Source organism: Trichomycterus rosablanca, chromosome 21, assembly GCF_030014385.1.
Source record: "Trichomycterus rosablanca isolate fTriRos1 chromosome 21, fTriRos1.hap1, whole genome shotgun sequence".
Lineage (NCBI taxonomy): Eukaryota > Metazoa > Chordata > Actinopteri > Siluriformes > Trichomycteridae > Trichomycterus > Trichomycterus rosablanca.
In genome coordinates this window covers 22498212-22520809 of record NC_086008.1, presented here as the reverse complement: position 1 = coordinate 22520809, position 22598 = coordinate 22498212, and the positions used below count along the sequence as shown (strand labels likewise).

At 45.4% G+C, this 22598-nt stretch overlaps 1 protein-coding gene and 1 long non-coding RNA gene across 4 annotated transcripts; one reads left to right on the top strand and one right to left on the bottom strand.

The window, feature by feature from the left end:
• Window positions 1-270: 270 nt before the first annotated feature.
• LOC134335162 (uncharacterized) lies at window positions 271-8325 on the bottom strand. 3 transcript variants are annotated; one of them, XR_010015551.1, is made up of 5 exons: window positions 8275-8325; window positions 8109-8186; window positions 3205-3383; window positions 1176-1416; window positions 271-457 (listed from the first exon to the last, which is right to left on the bottom strand). It is a non-coding gene; the product is annotated as an uncharacterized LOC134335162 (long non-coding RNA). The 3 variants fall into 3 exon arrangements; XR_010015552.1 differs by lacking the exon at window positions 3205-3383 and having other exon boundaries at window positions 8109-8284; XR_010015550.1 differs by lacking the exons at window positions 3205-3383; window positions 8109-8186; window positions 8275-8325 and adding an exon at window positions 1685-2173.
• A 1924-nt stretch (window positions 8326-10249) lies between these two features.
• On the top strand, window positions 10250-21045 carry ddr2l (discoidin domain receptor family, member 2, like). The gene is made up of 17 exons (XM_063017622.1): window positions 10250-10630; window positions 10813-10912; window positions 11047-11149; window positions 11225-11453; window positions 11613-11760; window positions 11894-11999; window positions 13088-13274; window positions 13361-13607; window positions 13719-13829; window positions 13909-14057; window positions 14148-14328; window positions 15392-15636; window positions 15717-15844; window positions 15940-16137; window positions 18029-18263; window positions 18375-18524; window positions 18620-21045. The coding sequence occupies exons 2-17, from the start codon at window positions 10855-10857 to the stop codon at window positions 18755-18757; spliced, it is 2613 nt and encodes an 870-aa protein (XP_062873692.1). The 5' UTR covers window positions 10250-10630; window positions 10813-10854; the 3' UTR covers window positions 18758-21045.
• The last annotated feature ends 1553 nt before the right edge of the window (window positions 21046-22598 follow it).

Genomic DNA, 22598 nt, shown 5'->3' with positions numbered 1-22598 from the left:
TTTGAACTAAATTTGAGGAAACCGGTTGCCTTAAAAAAGTGAAGTATTGTATAATGAAAACTTGAGTTAGCACAACTTACAACCTGACGTTATTACAGCTAAAGGCAAGATGATTAAACTTTCTTATTTTTTTGTTATACTAACTGCTTTTCCCAATAATTCTACTTATTATCTTGAGCTCAATTGAAAAAAAAAAATATTTCTTCTTAGTTTTAATGTTAATTACATTTTAAATATCAATTAGAAACATTTATAGAAAAACAGACAGAATAATACAATAATTTTTATTTTATTTCACTTCAGAAGTATTTACTTGAAATACAACATGTGAAGAGAACATCTTAAACTCTACAGACTGTATCTAAAGTTCTGCTGAAACACGAACAGCTCTGTACAGTAACATGATCCTGAACTCAGTTCCACACAGCAGCTGATCTCTTAACGTTTGGCTGCAGCTCTACAACAAAACAAAGAAACAAAAAGCAAAAATATTAATATCAACATTAATAACATTCATTTAAGGATTAAAATAAAGCAGGCCAGCACACTCTTTGCTTCGTACGAAGGCTAGCATGCTAGCATGTAGCCTAAATACGGCAAATAAAGCAGCGCTGTTTGATGATTTATTTAGTGTCAACATGAAGATAATTTATCTTAAACAAAATTGTTAAGTAAAGTACAACACGGGAGATGAGAAAACCCCGTCAGACTGGTGTACATGCTACTCAAAAACAGCACAATCAGGAAGAAAATGTTTGTCCATTTAGTTTAACAAAAGTTCCACTTCACAAAAGATATTGGAGAAAGAAAAGTTTACTTTTGCAAAAAGGCTTAAATGAAAAGTAAGAAGTAATTTGCAACAACAGGTTACAAAAGTTAAAACAAATGGCTACCCGAACACAAGAAAATCATTTTTGCCTGATTCACCAACAGCAGACTGAAGAAAGGCGGATTTACACGTAAATGTTGGGCGATTTTCTGTTTAATTACCTTAACTTCACTTTTTTAAGTTAATCTGATTGAAAAGTCATTTCTTTTGTTTATTAAACTTAAATCTTTTAGCACATTTAAATATGTACTCAAATGAGTACATTGTACTTTTATAGTAGAGCAAAAAAACATAAATAATTTATGTATGTTGTACTAAAAATGTTTGATTAGATATAAAATCTTACAGTGAGAGGGACCTGTATGTGATCTTTCCAGCCAGAACAACAGCTTCTGAAATATGTCTATGGCAATTTGTGCTCATTCAGTCAAAACCTGACAGCATTTGTATGACTGGGTGCTGATTGATCAGTCAGTGTTCCGGTTTATCCCAGAGCTGTTGAGTAAGGTTGAGGTCAGGGCTCTGTGCAGGACGCTTTTCTTCATGTCTTTATAGAGCTCTCATGCTGGAACAGGACAGGACCTTCCCTAAAGTCAGAAACACATCATCTCCTGCATATGATTAATTTATTACACCTGATATCATGTATCTCTAAATCATTGAGATCGGGAAACATAGTAATAAGTGGTGGGGTTTGAACCAACAACCTTCTGATCACTTCAGTACATTACCCATTAAGGTAGTGCTGCCCTTGGTGTTGGTAGGGATCAGTAGTGCGTACCACATTTATTTTATTAACACAACAATATAAAATTTGTTATTAATAGTAAATGTACGTAGGATTTAAATTCTTACTATTTATGTCAGTGGACGCAACAAATTCTCCACCATCACCGTGAGGAGCACCTAGAGGAGCCTCCAGCATCACCAGAAGATCCAAGAATCTCAAGAATGTCAGACTTGTCACAGTTCTAAAGTTCTTACAGATAGCTGTTAGGTAACTGATACAGGCCTATAAGTGTTCAATGACTAACAGCCATTGTATGAAGCAATAACCAGTGAACCATAACCTTCATCATCAGCAGCTATGAGAAAAATGAAACTCTTATGATTCAGGAATGTGGACCTTCCAGGTTGTATAATATATCAGAGCTCATCAGATCTTCTCATCGGACCTGAATCAGATCGGCACACGAGGACTCAATCCGAATGGTTTTAAAGTCCAGCTTCTCTCTGAGGAACAGCTGAGAGTCTTGACGTCACCAAACCACAGCAGGTCCTTCAGTTCATCAGTGAACTTGTTTAGATCTCAGGACAGAACCATAAATCACCGGATGAGTCCTGAACTCCATCCTGGTCACTGTGATACAGATGATCTGAGGTCATGAACTCATTGACCGTTCATCATTTTTACATTTACATTTTCAGCATTTAGCAGACGCCTTACATTACAGTTACAGTATACAGTCTGAGCATTTGAGGGTTAAGGGATTTCTCAAGGGCCCAACAGCAGCAACCTGGCAGTGGTGGGGCTTAAACCAGCGACATTCTGATCACTAATCCAGTACCTTAACCACTAGGCTACAGCTGGCCCTCAGTCTGAAATCTAACCCGTATCCTTTACAATAGAGCTTCAGAGTTCTAATTCATTCTTTTGAAGACTTATGACTAGAGCTGGTCGCGTCTCTGTGCCCATTTAATCAGGGTTAGAGTGACTATAATAAACAGGACACGGAACAGTTGGGAACCTAAACCGTGACCTTGTGCTTGTACATCCTGTCAGGACGTAATCCAAGAACCATCAGATGTGAATAAAAGGTTGCTTTAACATGACTGATGTGATTGTCCACAGCCAAGCAAGCTTTATATAACACACTGCAGTGTGTGTGTGTGTTTGCCCTGTGATGGACTGGTGACCTGTCCAAGGTGTTTCCTGCCTTCCACCGTGACCCTAAATAGAATGAAGAGGTGCTAAGACAGACAGTGAATGGACAAATGAATGACTTACGATTGCAAGGCATTATGGGAAATGTAGTTTAAAAAGGTGCTATTTATGGTTAAAAAAAGAATTATTATAAGAATATATAAGGACTAAAGAATGTTGTTTGTTGTAGCTTTTCATGATCTGGCATCATTTCTTATGTGCAGTTTGGTCTGATCCAGGGCAGGTGTAGCCTAGTGGTTAAAGTACTGGACTAGTAATCAAACGGTTGCTGGTTCAAGCCCCACCACGGGCAGGTTGCCACTGTTGGGCCCTTGAGCAAGGCCCTTAACCCTCAATTGCTTAGACAGTATACTGTCACAGTACTGTAAAGTGTCTGCTAAATACTGTAAATGATCTGTATTGAGAATGATTAGATTTATTGATGATCTACCTGATTAATCACGAGGAAATCTGCGCTGTGGTTACAAAACCTCATGATTGTATTAAATGCTGACAGCGCGCGGCGGCCTTTCCCCCGAGCCACTTCCTGCAGGATGTTGCACTCACAGCGGGTTTGTTGCGCAAGTGTGTGTCCGGTCGAAAACACACGACTGGAATCTCCCATAAACACTGAAGGTTCAATTAAATACAAACACAGAAAATCTGTAAACTTTGGGTTAATTAAACACACACACACACACACACACACACACACATTCCAGCACTATGAGTCAGGCTAGACCAGTTCACTCCTGATCCTGCTCTCGTTCCGGCGGTGGGTGAGATTAGGAAAGGTTTCTCCAGGCGAGGTGTGTTCGGCGTGCAGGGACACGTTTCTGGGACGTCCGGGCTTCCTCTACAAAGCACTGGAAGATAATTCGGCATGAATGCACTCTGTCTGTGCTCTCTTTTGTTAGCAGGGTGTCACCCTCAGGCTCTCGTATCTTGTACCTTCAGTATTAAAAGAAACCTTTTGTACATGTATAAGTTCTTTGTTCTTCAGGGAACCACCCCAGCAACAATAGGTACATTTTGCACCTTTTATAGGGACGGTGCCAACCGAACAGCACTCTGTGTTCCTGTACGCATCTGCAGGTCTCAAAAGCATCCATACAAATTATTTTAATAGGTAGAAATAACATCAAACAGTCGCCGGTGAATACAATAAAACATGGTCACCACGCCCACAGTCACCTGAGCTTCACATTTTACCAGAGGTGCTTCAAAATCATCACATTCAAACTGGAAAATCTTCAGGAGGAAAGGTTTATAGTTTCATATTTTTATGATGATGATGATGTAGATGATGAGAATGATGAAGATGTTTTGTATTTTGGGATGGATGATAAGGATGATGAAGATTTACATTTTCAGCATTTAGCAGACGCTTTTATCCAAAGCAACTTACACAGTGAGCTGAACACGATGAGCAATTGAGGGTTAAGGGCCTTGCTCAGGGTCCAGTACCTTAACCACTGAGCTACCACTGGCCCTGATGATGAAGATGATGATGTTAAGGTTTTTTTAGGATGATGTTGAGGATGATGTGGATGTTAAATATATTGAGGATGTTGAGGATGATGATGAAGATTCCTGACCGATGAATGATTGAGTTGCATGTTACATTCCATGGATGTCGATCATCATTGATTCAGATGGTGATAACGAGGCATCCGCTTTTTTATTGTGTTTAATCACACACACACACACACACACACACACACACACAGTTTCAGCTGTGGTGAAAGTTGAGATCATCCCCTGTATTAGTTAATAGTGGGTGTGGACCTGCCCAACTTCCTCATCTTTACATCTGTACACACACCTGTACACACACCTGTAACAGAAATGACTGAGCACAGAGAGGCACTGAGAGAGAACAGAACCACGTCCACTACACGTCCAGAACTCTGATTGGACTCTGATGTAGTTCTGTATTTTCTCTGACACACGTCCTTCCTGTTTCTGTGGTGGTGCTGAGTTCCTGTTTCATCACTGCTGGTTTCTTCCCCAGAATTATGATTCTAAGTTCCTGATTCCATCATCTCCATCACGTCCACCATTTCCATCATGTAATGGATCGTCAGTGCTCACTCACACACAGGAGGGAACTGTTTGTGGTGGTTTTACTGTGGAGGTTTCTCTCACACTTTCTCTCTGAGGTCATCTCTGGATCTGACCTGACCTGTGAGGTAACTGACCTGACCTGACCTGTGAGGTAACTGACCTTACGTTTCTTTACACTACACAGCAGAGGTTTATGTGCAGAAAAGCCAAATGCTGCTCAGGTGAAAATCCAAAAATATGCTCAGTCATTACGTCTTCAAACATCCAGATGCACCATGGTCAAATTTCCAACCTAACACTGATCAACCAGGACATTTCTGATCTGCTCTGCCACTACCAGAAGTTTTTACCATGATATAAAGTACTGAGAGTGTCAGAGCTGATCCAGAACCCAGAACCCCCTCACTTAGTTCTGTCCCCATGTGAAGCGACCGTGTAGAACCTGATGATTAACACCGGAGGTCCTTCATTCAGCACAAAGGAACCTTTCAGTAAAGCATGGAGGTAATGTGGTGGTGAACGTGACATCTCAGCGACGTTCCATCCTGGTGTTTCACCTACTGAACCTTCTCATGCTCTCTACTCTCACAGTTCTGACACGGAATTCTTGGACGTGTTGAGTCTTGCATCAGCGCTCTTATCTCACAGCAGAAACGCTCTCGGGCTGCGTCCCAAATCTACAGAAACTACAACAGAAAGATCTGTGTGGGAGAGAAAGTATTGGGACACTCCTTCTAATTACTGAACTCATGAGTTTCAGCCACAACGGTTGCTAACAGGTGTAATAAATAAATCATATAAAGGAAATGACATGCTTCCAACTTTGCAGAAACAGTTTAGGGAAGGTTGTTTCCTGTTCATGAGCATGAGCAAGTTCATAAAGACGTGAAGAAAAAGCTCCAGTGTCCTGTACAGAGCCCTGAACTCAGCCCCACTCACCAGCTCTGGGATGAACTGGAACACCAACTGATCAATCAGTGCCCAGCCATACAAATGCTGTGGGGCACAAATTCCCATACACAGACATACTGACAAGCTTCCCAAAGGAGCGGCTGCGATTTTATCTGAGAGGTCACTCTATTTTATTAGTGTTTGTTTCGGAAGTTCACGGTCAGGTGTCCGAATACTTTTGGCCGTGCAGTGTAGGGTTAGAACTGTGGAGTGAGGAATAAACGATCTGCCCCCTGGTGGCACCAACAGACTGCAGTTCTCTGGTTGATTGTACAGATTTGCTGACCTCTTCAGGACAATCGTGTTCACTGCAACGCTGTGTCCAGCTAAACACTTTTTTTCTGTGTATTCATTCTGGTCAGGGACGCAGTGGGTCAGCAGTGGGCCTCCCAGGAACACCAGGGGCAAAGGTAGAAATGCCACACACACACACACCCAGAGCAGCCAATCAATTCTCTGCAATTTTATGGAGGTGAGAAAAAACTGGAGTATCTAAAGGAAACCCAAGCAGACACTGGGAGAACATACCAAACTGCCTGGGTCACTTAGGCATTCTGGGAAATGAAGACGCAGCACAGCGTAGCACCTTTATTAAAACGGTGTGGTTTCTCTAAAGCTAACAGTGATTAATGCCCCGTTTTTTGTTTATTAAACAGTTGTGGTGCAGCACAGCCCCAGTGAGACAGGTTCAGTCTTGTCTCTGGTTAAGAATAAAGTCCCTAAGTATCACAAAGAAGGAACCTTGTGAGGAACCAGATTTAAGCTCTGCCCTGCTTGGGTGGCCTAGATGCTTGTTGAGTTTATTAGAATTAGATTAAATAAACTAGACATGTATAAATCATTATTACTTCTAACACATGTTATAACCAGTGAAAAGCATAAAGAAATGAAGTACTTATAGGTTAGTAAATGATTTAGTAATTATGGAACAGCATCTGAAACACACTGAGGCAGATGAGTGTGTTTACATTCCTCCTGATAGTCTCGTTCTAAACATCACTTCACTCCACCGTCATGTTACTGCTGACCACTGAAAACACGGTGAAGGTTTTTACAAAAGGTCAGCATCATGTGACCCTGTGGTTTTAGATGAAAACCAGGATTAAGAACTCTACTTTATGTAGGAACATCTGTATCTACAGAACCTCTGAGGTGCCAGTTAGGGGAGAAGTCAAACTAAAAATGAGGAAAACGAGGAATAAGAAGTTGAATGGTAACAGATTGGTGTTTCTCTAATGATGTGATTCTTAATGCCTGTAGAGCAACTCTCCCTAAAATACAATCAGAATGTGTTATGGTTGAAAACACTGCAGGTCTAATGGTTTTATTTATTGGTGAATTTATGAATAATAATCCATGTATTTCTGTAAAATAAGCAAACGTTACTTTAACCATAAAAAGGCAGATGAAGAACTGGGATGGAAGGTGGTTGTGGGTAATTCAGTCACCTTTTTATCCCAAACCCTGCCATAAGAAATCCTAAACATCTTGAGTTCCTTTGTTGGATGTACACATAAAGCCAGTTTAGATACTGGTCGGACCCTGTTCCTGTACACCTCTAAGTGTTTTACACCTCTATATGTGCAAGAGGTGGCATGATGGCCCAGTCAGTTTCTGTCAGTAAGGACAGTGTGTAAGTTTGGATTCTTTCAGAAGGTGGATTGGCACCTTTTCAGAGGGTGCCTGACGGGTACATCCCAAACCACACCCTAAACACTAAACAGGGTGCCAAAATAACGTGCCCACTTCTGCCCCAGTGCTCCTAGTGTCGGGTTCTTCACAGGATCTTCAAGGATCCTTCCAGAGGAGCGGACTGAAGAACGTGTCCTGTTCTAGAAGGAGCATTTCTAGTGGATTGTAGTCCACCACTGAGTGCACTAGTGTGTGATTCGGGACGAAGCCGGGGGAGTCTCACTTCCATTCCCTCCTCAAGTGGCCGGAAGTGGGATGTGATGTAGAGAAGCTTTTTTTTTTTTGACTCGGTGTGCATTGTAACCCTGCGAGGAGAAGAAAAAAACTTTCTTCATACAATCATGGAGGATCCTGGAGAGATTTCATAAGGTGATTGTGGATGCTGGTGTGGAGAAGATCGAGCTCAGTGTGAGGACTCGAGAAAAGCAGGTAAAGATTTAGATATAAAGAAATAAATCAGCGCTGTGTGTGTGTGTGAGTGTGTGTGAGTGTGTGTGTGTGTGTGTGTGTGTGTGTTGGTTCTCTCGGTGTTGATTCTCTGGCCTCTCTGTAGGAACCCTGGACGCTTCACACCGTCTGAACGCGCTTCATTAGAACTTTTTACTGGGTTTATTCAGAATAATCGTGGATGAATCGATGACTTACTGTGTGCTGAGTATCGCTGTGGATTAGTGCAGAAACAAAAGGAGAATGAAGCCAGGCTGCGGTGTGTGTCGTGCCGGACTGAGGAGAAAAACACTTTCGCAATCGGACCGCAATCAATAAAATTGCACAGTTACACCAGCGTTACTCTGAGTGACCGTTACCTTACCGTGTCTGAGGTAAACTTATCGCTTTTATAAAGAAGTTGTCATTTCTAACCAACTCTACAGTACACATACAACCGGAATTATCATCACATTATCACACATTTGTAAAGTTAGAAGATTTAAATACAGTTTTAATCGATTTTGAACCGTTAGCTCGATGCTAATGACCGTTATTTCAAACTGACTGACTGACCGACTGACGTCTGCTCGAGCTCATGCGCGCGCGCGGACCGCTGTGGTACAGAGCGCGCGCACACACACACACACAGCTCTATCGATACTCTATCTCGATATCGATATGATGATCGATATGAGATCGGTTTTGCGATACACTTCACAGAAAAAAACGTTTCCAAAAGTATGTGGACACCACATCCTACGCCTGTTTAATACCTCAATCCAAAACCAACCGTTAATGTAGAGTCGCACTCTTGTTGGATTGTGTCTGTGGGGATTTGTGGCCGCTCGATCAGGTACTGATATTAAATGAGAAGGCCTGGCTTCTTTCATGTGCCCATTCAAGCCTAACATATAAAGACAGCGACTCTGGTGCTGTATTTGCTGGTGTAGAAAGTCCTATAATGCCGCCTGGCCTGCAAATTCCTCCTTGCACATTATAATTCTCTGTGCCCATATAAACAGGGCTGATCTGACCACACTCTTTCCATGTAAAAAGTACATGGAGCAGTTGTCTCTCTGCACAAGTCGGAAGGAAAAACCGAACTCCTAACTCTTACTGTATGCTAGAAGGAAATAAACCTGTCTGCTATGAATCAGTAACACTGCACACAGTCAAGCAAGCTTTACACAAAGACACTCCCGCTTTCTCCAGCATGGTGGAAATGCTGTCAGATTAAATAGATAAATTAAACTAGATACCACTTCTTCTCATTTTTACCTTCACTTTATCTTGGTCAGGGTTGCAGGGGGTGCAGATCCATCCCAGCTGAGTAGCTATTCCCAATACTCAGAAAAAAGCCACTCATATAGGTGTAGGTGCCCGACCGGCTGATAGCACCGCTGAGATTCAGTACAGCATCATTATTAAGATGAAGAATGAATCAGTCCGGAACAGGAGGCTGGATGATTAAAAATGCTTTTGTTTTTTTTTGGTATTTTTGATTATTTTCAGGGCTACATTAGCTTAGCTTGACTCAGACAGGAGAGGCTGCTGGGAAACCGAAATGTTGAAAGCGTTGTTGTGTACAAGTGTGAACAACAAGTGGAGTGACTGTGGCTGTTACCCAAACATACCAAACTGGGGTCTGGAACAGAAGTGCAACACCCCGAGGCTCCTGACTCCGCTGCTTGATGAGTTGCAGTGTTGTGTAATAATAATGTGGCCGCCAATATTTATTCTACTTGCTCTGTGTGTGTGTGTGTGTGTGTGTGTGTGTGTGTGTGTGTGTGTGTGTGTGTGTGTGTGTGTGGATGACAAGTTCCTGCATGTTGTAACCGAGACTCCCGCTGGCTGGAATTTGGGTCACTTAAGCTCTGCTATGAGGAAGTACTGTGTGTGTGTGTGTGTGTGTGTGTGTGTGTGTGTGTGTGTGTGAGTGTGAGTGTGTGTGTGTGTGTGTGTGTGTTGTGCTGTATGGATTATACATGTACAGGTGTGCAGTGATCCACCTCAAATCTGCAACCAGCAAGTCAGGAACGATGCAGGGAATCAAAAACTCATCATTTATAACATCAACAGTAATAATATTATTACTATGTAATAGCAGTATTGTATTATTCTTATTATTGTTATTATTATTGTTTCTAACAGTATTATTATTAATTTTATTATAATGAATCTTGCTACACTGACCAGCCTCAGCGCGTCTCATTTTCACGTGCGGTCGTTCCAGCGTTTATGATTTGAGCGCCGCCGGGTTACATGTGCAGCGACTGCACATCAGTTATTCCACTGTGGGAAACCTCAGGTTTACACAGACCAGCTAGTAATCCATTCATCACATAAACACATGGTGTAGCAACAAGTGGGTTTTTAGATGTAAAGATGGAGTCAGGTTAGTCGTGGCTATAGTTGTAGTTAACGTGCCTGTGTGTGGGCGCAGAGAAGTCACCAATAAGTAAACCACTGAAGAATAATAACTCATCTTTATTGTGATGTGGGTGGATTCTGGTGTAGTTTTGTTGGTGTGTTGTTTTGGAGGTCGTTAGCGTGGTGGTGTTTCTGGACTTCGTCTCCTGGCAAAACCGTGTGGGATCTATAGAGACGTGAGCGATACATCTGGAATCCCAACACAGGCCTCAACTGGAGCCAGATATTACATAACGTCACACCACCCCACTCCAGGTTCCAGGATGGGATCTACTGCTGGAGACCAGGAGATATGGAATGTTCCTTAGGTGGTTCCTCATGGAGAGCAGTGTTGAGTGTGTGTGTGTGTGTGGGGGGGGGGGGGGGGGGGGGGGGGGCTGTGATCACTGATGAAACATCACAGACCTTCAAATACATCAGGGATTCAAATTCCTACGTTGCGTAATCCTTGTGTGTGTGTGTGTGTGTGTGTGTGTGTGTGTGTGTGTAGAGATGTAGTGTGTGTTGTGCTGTGGGACTCTGATGCCTCATCATGTTACTGCTCCTGCTGCTGGTCCTGCACCCTACAGCCAACGCTCAGATAGACCCAGGTAACACACACACACACACACACACACACACATATATATATACATAAACCATTATACACACACATGTTTGAAACACACACACACACACACACACACACACACACTTCTCTATCCTCTGTGTGTTTTGATTCCAGAACTCTGTCGATACCCTCTTGGCATGGAGGATGGGAGAATCAAAAACGATGACATCACAGCCTCCAGCCAATGGTACGACACAACCGGGCCCCAGTACGCCAGGTAAAGAGATCACACACACACACACACACACACACACACATACTCTCTCACACACACACACACTCTGTCTCTCAGGTTGAACAGGGAGGAGGGGGACGGCGCGTGGTGTCCTGCTGGTCAGCTGAAGCCCTCAGACGTTCAGTACCTGCAGCTGGACCTGCGACAGCTCACGTTCCTCACCGTGGTGGCCACGCAGGGTCGATACGCCCGCAGCTCGGGCAACGAGTTCGCCCGCAAATACCGCCTCGCCTACAGCCGCGACGGCCATCGCTGGATCCCCTGGAGGAACCGCTTTGGAAACGAGGTGCGTGGAGGAGCACTGGTCTGATGGTCTGAACACTCAGGGTCGGTCAGCTATACACGGAGCCCTCCTGTGGGTTCAGATGCTAAGCTGACCCGCCAGCACGTGTTTCTGCAGAAGGTGGATTTGACAGATTGGTGTGTTGTTTCTCCCCTCGTGCAGATCATTAATGGGAACGTGAACACGTACGTATCAGCGGTGAAGGATCTCCACCCGCCCATCATCACACGCTTCCTCCGTGTCATCCCCGTCACCGACGCCGTACACACCGTGTGTATGCGCGTGGAGCTGTTCGGCTGCTCCTGGCAAGGTACAAACACACACACACACACACACACACACACACACACGAACAGAACAGCTTCATCTAAGTGGGTGTCCACATAATTCCTGCTACGTGCTGTAGGCTGAGGAACCCAGGCTCTGTCTGTCTCTCGTTGCAGATGGATTAACAGCGTACAGCGCTCCTGAGGGCCACACCATGATGGCCCCTGGATATCCCATCACCCCCCTCAATGACTCCACCTACGATGGTGTTCAGGAGCGCAGGTACGTCAGGATCGACTCTGTGTTCACCACTCTGTGTTACAGGTGATTTAGGGCTGCTGGAACATGACGGACACCGTCCACAGATGTGATGATTTTATTTTTATTGCTGGTGTTGAGAAACGTGTGAGGAGAAATCGAGGAAACGATATTATTTATGTTCTGTTGAGTTATTTTGTGGGTGGTTTTGCACAGTTATGATTAGGGATGTAACGATTCACCACAATACAGGTAATAACCGACTCCAAAATTCCACGATTCAAATCTATTTGACATGTAAAATGAATCTAGGCTATACACCGCGCCTGGTTGACGTCACCGGCGCTATACGCCTGGTTGCCAAAATTCAGGGTTTTTCAGCCAAATTGGGGTTAATTCAAAATTGTTTTGCATAGTTTGTACCTACCTCAGAAATAAAAGGGCATTCATTAATAAGATAAATAAAAGATAATCACAAATACAGGATTTTATTTTATTTTATTTTTTTAAGACAAATAATAAAAGGAAATTTTGTCATAATTTTTCTATATTTTCAGTTTTAAAAAATCGTGAACCCAGTATCGTGAATCGCATTGCATCATGTGTTTTAAATCACTCCTAAAACATACCTTTATAAGCTGGCATTTGAACAGTGAGGAGCCGTGTTAATGTTAATTGTTTAGTCTATTTTTATCTGTTTTATTTTGTCTCTTACTCTGTATTTTTATTTGTTTCTTACTTTTTTAACATAATGTTGTGTTATGTATGCTTATTCGATGTACAGCACTTTGGTCAACGTAAGTTGTTTTAAGAGTGCTTTATAAATAAAATGTACTTACTTACTTACTATCATGGGTAGAGTGTATCGTTACATCCCTAGTTCTGATGAATCACTGGGAGTTTGGGTTTAAATCCGGTCTGTTTACGTTCTCCTGCTTTACGAGAACAATACAGTCGTGCTGATGTAAACACTGAGCATTCATCACCGTAGCTAAGTGCTTCCTCTCTTTCTTCCTCCTCTCTCCATGTGTCCCTTCCTGGCCTGGTCTCTCTCTCTCCTCCACCACTTTCTCTCTCTTTTCTCTTCTTCGCCCTCGTCCCCCCCCCCGCAGAAGGTTGCTGGGCGGCCTGGGGCAGCTGACGGACGGCGCGATCGGGCAGGACGATTTCACTCGTGCCAGGCAGCAGATGCCGTGGCCCGGTTACGACTACGTGGGCTGGAGGAACGACTCCCTCGGGCCCGGCTACATCGAGATGGAGTTTCAGTTCGACCGGCAGAGGAACTTCACCTCCATGAAGGTGACGAGGGTTCCGTCAGCTGTCTGTAGACCCACGTGACGTGTCTCTGTGCGGGTTCTGATCCCTCGGCCTTGTTCTGCTCGCAGGTTCACAGTAACAACATGTTCTCGCGCGGCGTGAAGGTCTTCTCCTCCGTATCGTGCCGGTTCAAGTCTCGGCTCATCTCGCAGTGGGAGCTCGAGCCCGTGGAGTTCTGGACGGTTCTGGACGACAGGAACCCGAGCGCACGCTACGTCACCGTGCCGTTAGAGCGCCGCCTAGCCACGGCCATCCGCTGCAGGTTTTTCTTCGCCGACACCTGGATGATGTTCAGCGAGATCTCCTTCCAGTCCGGTACTGATTCTTCATCCATCCGTCTTCAGTAACGTTGCTAGGCGACAATAACCGATACTGTTTAATGATCAGTACATTTTCTCGACTCTTGTTGTGACTCTTGTGTTGCAGCGACCAACCCGGCGCCGACCCCACGCCACCCGCTCATGACGTCTCTGCCGTTTGAGACTCAGAGCCGCGTGGAGACAACTCTTCCAGCAGGGACAGCCAAGGTCCTGCTCGGTGAGTCTGATTACAGATCTGATCCAGCATCATATCAGAACACACAGCTCATACTTATACGTGTGTCTGATCTTTACAGACGCCAGCGCAGTTACGTCAAAGCCCGCTGTGCTTGAGGGGAGCAACACGTCCGTTCTGATTGGCTGTCTGGTCACCATCATTCTGCTGCTGGTGGTGATCATCGTGCTCATCCTGTGGTGGCAGTACATCTGTAAAACTCTGGAGAAGGTCCGTCTGATCCTGCTGTGCTGCTAACCCAGCATGTCAAAACATTAATAAACTGTCTGTCTCTCTGTGTGTCTGTCTGTCTGTGTGTAGGCTCCGCGGCGGATCCTGGATGAGGAGGCGATGGTGCGTCTGTCCTGCAGCAGTGATTCTCCTCCTGCTGCTCCTCCTCTGGATCCTCTGGATTCCCTTGATCCTCCGTACGAGCGTGTGTTCCTGCTCGACACCCGCACACACACTCCGGAGACTGCTGACCTCAGGGCCAAGCCACCCGGTACACACACACACACACACACACACACACACACATACAATGCTGCATACACATATCTAGATACGATCATCATCTGGGGAGACATTCAGGGGAAACCGGACCCACTGCAGCTCTGATCAGGTTAATTGTGATAGAACATGACTATGAAAAATGTAAGTGATGAATCTGATTTATTGATCATTGGTTACTGGTAGAACCGAGGTGATACTGGACTGCTGAGCGTTTAAGCTCTGGAGTTTGGAACTCAGCTGTGCTGCCGACCTGGCCGGGCGTCCTACACACACACTTGGCCCGTACCTGAGAGAGGGAGGGTCGGTAGAGTCCGTACGCCATGCGGCTTTGTGTGGAAACCCGCCGCCAGTTGGCACAATGTCTGACGCTAACAGCATAAAGTAAATGTTGTTTGGTGACTGTATGCATTTCCCAAGGGTGCAGGTGCTAGTCTGGTTCTCTCCCTGTCCAAACACAGTGTAAAACAGAATGAAATGTCATGTTCAGCACACACACGTGTAACACGTTCTTCTGTTTCTGTGCTACCGTTCCTCCTGCAGAACCTCCTTCTCTTTCAGAGCTGTTTCCTCTCCTTCTGCTCCTTTAACCTTTGAACTTCCTGTCTCTGACCTCCGCCTGACCTCTTCTTACCGCGCCGATGAGCCTGTAAGGGTAAGAGGTGCTTCCCCAACTTCTTTTCTACTTTTTCTCCATGATCGTTCAATTCAGTTTAGGGTTTAAACCTGGAACCACCGGAGCTGAGAGGCTTCATGTGCTGCAGGGACACTACATGACTGAAATTATATAAATATTAAATATAAAATAACTGATATTACATGAATAATATTCCTCTAACCTTGTGGTAACAGTTTTGGTGTTTGGTTTGATGAATTCAGTAGGGAGTTGGGCACAAATTTCCACAGACGCACTCCAAAAAGACTGGAGGCATCTTCATAATAAAATAGCATGCCACGTTCAGTCAGGCGTCCACATACTTTCGGCCATATAGCCTGCCTCAGCTCGCTTTGCTCCTGAGTCCAGTGTGTTCTGACTTCTTCTGCCCTCTGTCCAGACTGCGGTGACGGCTACGCCGAGCCGGATATTACCCAGTGTACCCCTCACCAGGGCCTGCAGTCCAGCGTCCCTCACTACGCCGAGACGCTCATCGTGAAGCTGCAGGGCGTCACCGGGGGCAACACGTACGCCATCCCCGCCCTCACCGCCGACTCTCTGACCCGTAAGGACATCACGGCCGCCGAGTTCCCCCGGCAGCGCCTCGTCTTCCGGGAGAAGCTGGGAGAGGGGCAGTTTGGGGAGGTGAGGCCGCTGGAGGAGCGCGTGTGTGGTGCGTGTATGACAGAGGTGTGTGTGTGTAACACAGGTGTGTGTGTATACAGGTGCACCTGTGTGAGGCGGAGGGTCTGGTGCAGTTTTTGGGGGAGGACGCGCCCGTGTCGGAGCGGGACGGCGGCTCGGTGCTGGTGGCGGTCAAACAGCTGAGATCCGACGCCACCACCCAGGCCAGGTGATGGGAACACACACCCACACACACACACAGTCAGACAGACAGGTGCTCCGAGTCCCCCCCGCTGACCCCCCGTTACCCTTCTGCCCCCTTAGGAACGACTTCCTGAAGGAGATAAAGATCATGTCCAGGCTGAACGACCCCAACATCATCAGGCTGCTGTGTGTGTGTGTGCACTCCGACCCGCTGTGCATGGTGACGGAGTACATGGAGAACGGAGACCTGAACATGTTCCTCTCACAGCGGGAGATGGAGAGCACGCTCACCCACGCCAACAACATCCCCTCCGTCAGGTACACCCCACCCCTCACACTCCCGCCCCGGTGCTTCCTCAGAGGAGTGGAGACTGTTAGAGCCACAGAGAGTGACGGAACCTCCACCGATCTCACACACTGTGTGGACGAAAGTATTGGGACGCCCTTTTTCATTATTAAATTACATTACAGGTGTAATGAATCATCATATTTAGGAAGTGATATGCTTCCAACGGTGCAGAAACAGTTTAGGGAAGGCCCTAAGCTCTGTAAAGACATGAAGAAAAGATCTGTTTAAAGAATCTCCAGGTAGTTTAGCAGTTAAGGCACAGGACTGGCAATCAGAAGGTCATTGGTTTAAACCCAACATCTGCCAGGTTGCCACTGTTGGGCCCTTGATAAAGTCACTTTGGATGAAGGTGTCTTAGCTCTGGGATGAACTGGAACACCGACATCAGTCCCCAGCCATACAAATGCTGTCAACTTTTAACTGAACGGGCACAAATTCCCACACACAGACGTGAGAAGCTTCTCAGAAGAGCGGCCGAGGTTCTAGCCGAAAGGTCACACAGAGGTCACTCTGTTTTAATACTGTTGGTTTTTGAAACGTGACGTCCGACAGGCTCATGAGCAGGCGTCCGAATACTTTTGGTCGTAAGGTGTGCGTGTCATAATGAAAGGCAAGCCGTAGCCTAGTGGTTAGGGTACTGGACTAGTAATCAGAAGGTCGCCAGCAATGTTCCCTCTAATTTTTCATGTGTCTGAGCAAACACACAAACTCCCTGAGCGTTCCCTTGGACCACTGTGAGCAACATCAGATGTGTGCAGTGTGGTCACGCCAGCATCGCTTCTATCCAAGTTATATGGTTTAATAAAAGAATCAAATTTCAGCATTTACATTTCATACTTTTCATGAAGTGCTTTAGCCCACTTACAATAAAAAATTACAAATATCTTGTTCATGACCTGGGTAGTATGTTAACGCTATTGGAAGTAAATAAATATTTAATTTTAAATATGGCAAAACATGAACTGCAGACCAAACCAAGCCAACTATAAACTCCAATTTTGAAAACACAATGAATATTTTTATTATAAGGCACTGACTTCCAGTGTGTGAAGCTCCTGCTGTGCAGATGTTTAGTAACAGTCTGGTGAGACCCAAAAGCAGATAGGAAAAAAATTGCAGTAAGTGAACTTCGAACCGGGATCGCTGGTGTTAAAGAGCAATGCTCTACCCCGTACTCTATAAGGTGCTTATATTGTTTGTGACTCTGAACTGTTAAAAGGTTTCAACTGACAATTCGTTAATATAAATAAACAACAGAAGAAATTCGTATATATTTATATAAACATATATAAAGGAACTGTGGGTGTGTTGAAAAAAGGAAAACAGAAAGGACAAAATGACATTAGCGGTAACCGCAATTTGATAATGAAAAAAATAAAATGTACAATTTCGAACCCCTCATATCAGCTTACTGAGCTCGAGGGACCGACACGCTTACCACTACACTACAGAGTGCACTTAAGAAAACGTGATCTGAATCGCTTATTAAGATATGCGCCTAAAACGAAACAAAGAATACCAAACAAACTAAAAAAGATACACAAAGAAAACTAATCTGACGCGTTTTTAAGGCGTGGGAACGCGTTATTTATTTATTTATTTTTGTGCGCGGAGACCATGTCAGCAGTGAGCAATTGCGCACGCGCGCAGCTTAGAGGGAACATTGGTCGCCGGGTCACGCCCCACCACTGCCTGGTTGCTGCTGTTGGGCCCTTGAGCAAGGCCCTTAACCCTCAACTGCTCAGATTGTACACTGTATCTGTACTGTAAGTCACTTTGGATAAAGGCGTCCGCTGAATGCTGAGAATGTAAATGTAAATAATACTCTAACGGTGCGTCTGTCTGTCCGGTTGACCTCAGCATGACGGACCTGCTGCACATGGCGGTACAGATAGCGTCGGGGATGAAGTACCTGGCGTCTCTGAACTTCGTGCACCGCGACCTGGCCACGCGGAACTGCCTCCTGGACCGGCAGCTCACCATCAAGATCTCCGACTTCGGCATGAGCAGGAACCTCTACAGCAGCGACTACTACAGGATCCAGGGCCGGGCCGTGCTGCCCATCCGCTGGATGGCCTGGGAGAGCATCCTGCTGGTACGATCATCTCAGCTCTGTGTGTGGGGTTTGATATCTCCAGGATCTAGGGTCGGGTGTATATGAAGAATCAGTACGTGTGTGTGTGTGTGTGTGTGTGTGTGTGTGTAGGGTAAGTTCACCACGGCGAGTGACGTGTGGGCGTTCGGTGTGACCCTGTGGGAGATCTTCACCCTGTGTACCGAGCAGCCCTACAGTCTACTGACGGACGAGCAGGTCATCGAGAACAGCGGAGAGTTCTTCAGGAACCAGGGGAGACAGGTACACACACACACACACACACACACACTGTGTTCCTCACACACACAGTCCAGGTGAGGTGAATTATGGGATGTCTTTCTGTGTGTCTGGAGCAGATCTACCTGTCCCCCCCTCCGCTGTGTCCCGCCCCCCTGTACGAACTCATGATGCGCTGCTGGAGCCGCGAAATCAGAGACCGTCCCTCCTTCCACGGCCTGCACCAGTCCCTACGAGTCCACTCCCCTCGCTCGTGACCGACACCCGCTCCCGGGGCCAGCTCGCCGTCCAGGCGGTCAGGACGTACCGGCAGCACCAGAGGAGCGAGGAGCGGGCGGGCGGGGTTAGAGACGCTCTCTACCAGAGCATCGCTGGGTCACAGTGTCAGTCCTGGAACACACCGACGGATCGGAGCTGGTACTGAGAATCACCGGCCTACAGGGGCCCTCAGGGACCTACAGGGGCCCTCAGAGACGTGGGGTCGTGGCTCCAGTCCCAAAACACTTGAGATATTTTATGTTTGTTAATCAGTTGGACCCTTTAGTTGCTGTTAATTCTTTTTCATGATCTATTTCATTTATGGTGATGGTTCGTCTACTGTACGCTCTCAGCCTTAAAGCAACGGTGCAGCCAAAAATTAAATGGACACAAGGTTCCTCTTCACCCCGGGAGTAATCAGCCAGAACACGAGTGCCGTTTTAGATCTGATTCTCTAGATTCACCGGAAAAGGTGAGGTGATGCCGACCTCTGTCCACAGTTCGGTTCATGCTGGACAGCATGCTAGAATCTTGGTGTCCAGACTTGTTCTGGTCAGACTTTAGCTTCTTCTGACCAAGCTGAGACTCGTTCTCAGAGAAACTTGAGCTTTTTTGAGGCTCGCCCTGATTGGCTGAAGCTTCTACCTGGGCTTGAAACTTGATAAGTGAACCAAAGCTTCTGCTCTAAGGCTTCATGATGCACATAAACACCAGATTCGGTGTTTGCAGCGTGATGCTTTAGTTCCAGAACTGAAGAGGAACCATTTATTCACCAGTCAGGGCTAGAGTTATCCAGTAGAACGGGGGTGAAAGGTCAAATCTGGACATTTAATTTGGGCTGAACTATTCCTTTAAAGAATGAACTGGAGTGTGTGTGTGTGTGTGTGTGTGTGTGTGTGTGTGTGTGTGTGAATGGGTGTTTTCTGTCAGCCTGTGGTCCTGTATAGCTAAGCACTACTGTCGACCTGTGTGTTCATTGTTCTGTGTGTGTGTGTGTGTGTGTGTGTGTGTGTGTGTGTGTGTGTTTAGTCCCACCCCACACTGGAGATCTGATTCATCCTGATTATAATGTGTTGATGTTTTGTGTCGTTGTTTATATGAATGTTCTACAGGTTCATTTTGGGTGAGGACAGACGTGACCCGTCTGGCCTGAGCAGAACTACTGTCATAGATAAATGAGGGCGGTCAAGGCCCCTGATGGACTGACATGGAGTCAAATAGCAGCAGATCTTTGTAAAGATTCAGATGATGATGGTGATGATGATGATCACTGTCAGACCTGCAGCTTTAATCCTCTTTTACACTCTAATTCTGTAAAACAGAGGTGCCAAAACTTTTTCCCAACGCTCATTCTGACCACAATTTTATCAATAAGCAAATTTTGACAAAAAGGCTCTGAACTCCTGAATGCAGCAGCAAATCTGAGATTCCTGGGGACCAAGTACCTCTTTGCTGAGTGTCCTTCATGTTCACCAAGCTTCATGTCTGCAGTTTGACCTTCCCGGCTCAGACTGCTACCTAAATCATCATAATATAAAAAAAGTCTTCAGCATTTGGACCCCAATGACGCCAATGGCAGATTTAAGAACTTTAAAGCAACCATGTCTGCTGGAACATCTGCTGGACCAACCAGATGATGTCTGCTTGGTCCACAGCTGAAGATAAATGACTCGATTAATCCTGGAGTCGTGTTGGTGATTTTTATCTGGACCAGGGTTGATAGATCTTCAGGAACGTGGTGAAACACTTGAGCTCTGGACTGACAGTGAAACGGAACGGCTCCTGAACTTGAATGGTGGACAGTCTGGTAGTGGGTGGTGAAGAACCGAAGCCTGATCTCTCTCTCTCTCTCCAATCGGCACATGGACTCTGGAGCAGACGTGTATGAACTTCTCTGAAGCACATTAGTCTCTCTCAGCATCGATATTGTATTAAACGTTAATGTGTGTAGCTAATAGTGACCTGATTCTCTTCCTCCTGTCGTCCGTCTCTCTGTACTTCTCTGTACTTCACGTTCGCTGGGTTAGCGCTCGGTTTGAGACGTGATCTGGGCCTTTCTGATTACCCAGAGTTCTTTGGTGAAGTGCGCCTGTGCTGTTGGACTGAACGAGGGTTGCTGTGTGTGAGCTCTCGTATGGATCCAGGTCTCCTGCAGGCTCGAGCTGGCGTGTAGATACGCAGAATAGATGTGTGTAATATATACGGGGGTGATGATTCTCTCTCTCTCTGAGCTTCTCTTCTCTTCTGTCCTCCTGCTTTCTATAATAAAGATCATATCTCAATAAAATGTGGAGTTTCTCACTGATCTGTCCATGATATTACTTGGTCAGGACTGTTTACAGAAACACTGGCAGAACAATGCAAAACAAAAATGCCCAGGAGCAACAACAACTCGGCTGGAAGGTCAAGGTCACAGAATGGGACAGCAGGTCTCAAAACATGTAACGTATGCCTGCAAGCAACACTTTGTTTTCATTAAAATCCTCAGAGATTGTGTATCCATGACCAGGCAGCCACACACACGCCAAACATCACCATACATCATGGCTGTAATGGTGTAAAGCACACTGTTATTGGACTCTGGAGAAGTGTAAACAACTATTTAAGAGTCTCGGTACTCGACTTGTCCCGTAGCTTGCACACATGCGTTAACGTGCAGATAAAATAGGCCTCCAGCATGAGAGTGTGTGCCACACCTCTAATCACTCTTCACCACTCCACCGGCGGCCTGGCAAACAGATCTGGGTTTAGAAGATACCAGAACACTATAGCAAGCTGCGCTGTATCGTCAAACGTTTGTGGGGAGCATTCATTGTTGAGTTTAGGTGTCTCTGTCACACTTATTAAATGCTTCCAATTATGGGCCAACAGTGTGGGGAAGGTCTATTCTGTTATAGCATGCCTGTGCACCTATACACAAAGTAAGTCCATAAAGACACACTCTGATTAGTTTGGTGTGGGGGAACTTCAGTATTAAGTATGTGTGCAAACATTTACTGCAACCAACGTCAAGTCAAGTCAACTTTATTTATATAGCGCTTTTTACAATATACATTGTCTCAAAGCAGCTTTACAGAATCCAGGACCAACAGATACAAAAACCCCTGTTGAGCAAGCCGAGGGCGACTGTGGCAAGGAAAAACTCCCTGAAAATTACAGGAAGAAACCTTGAGAGGAACCAGACTCAACAGGGCCCATCCTTCTTGGGTGGCCTGGAGGATACTTTAAATAAATACACGATTTACACAAATCATACAAACACAGAATTAAATGATCTAAAAGTCATAACTGGTAATAAATAGATAAATAAACAATTAAATAATAATAGAGTTGTTATCCGCTCTAGTCTTCAATAAAGTCTGTAGTGATTTCTTGCCGTTGCAATTACTCCAGACCCGTCACATCTGACAGGAGCAGCATCGTTGTCCCGGCAGTCTCGACTTCAATCCTTAACCCCGGCGGGTAAACAGGTTTCCATCAGAATGCCCTCGGGGTAAAACAACAGAGAATGTAGTTAATAATGTACAATGCTAGTTGACAAACAGTTTTACAGAGAGTTTTAGACTCCGGCAGCCCTAATTATTACAGCATAACTAAAAGGGAGAGCGAGCAGGTAACAAGATCATGAAGGCTTCATCAGTGCCTGACCACACACATGTATTCCAGTATCATGTGCAAAGCCTGAACAGAAGAGTGGAGACTGTTATAGACACAAAGCGGGACCAAACTGCATATTAATGCGCCTAGTTTTTGAATGTAATGTGCATCAAACTCTGTGTCTGCCTGTGTGAACTGTAAAGTTTGATGAGATGTCAAGCGTCCACAAACTTTTGGCTACGG

Excerpts from the sequence above, each read along its gene's own strand:
- ddr2l (XM_063017622.1), top strand. The coding sequence starts at position 10,855 with ATGTTACTGCTCCTGCTGCTGGTCCTGCACCCTACAGCCAACGCTCAG. Across the intron at positions 11,761-11,893 it reads GTTCGGCTGCTCCTGGCAAG|ATGGATTAACAGCGTACAGC; the intron begins GTACAAACACAC and ends CTCTCGTTGCAG. Across the intron at positions 14,058-14,147 it reads TCTGTAAAACTCTGGAGAAG|GCTCCGCGGCGGATCCTGGA; the intron begins GTCCGTCTGATC and ends GTCTGTGTGTAG.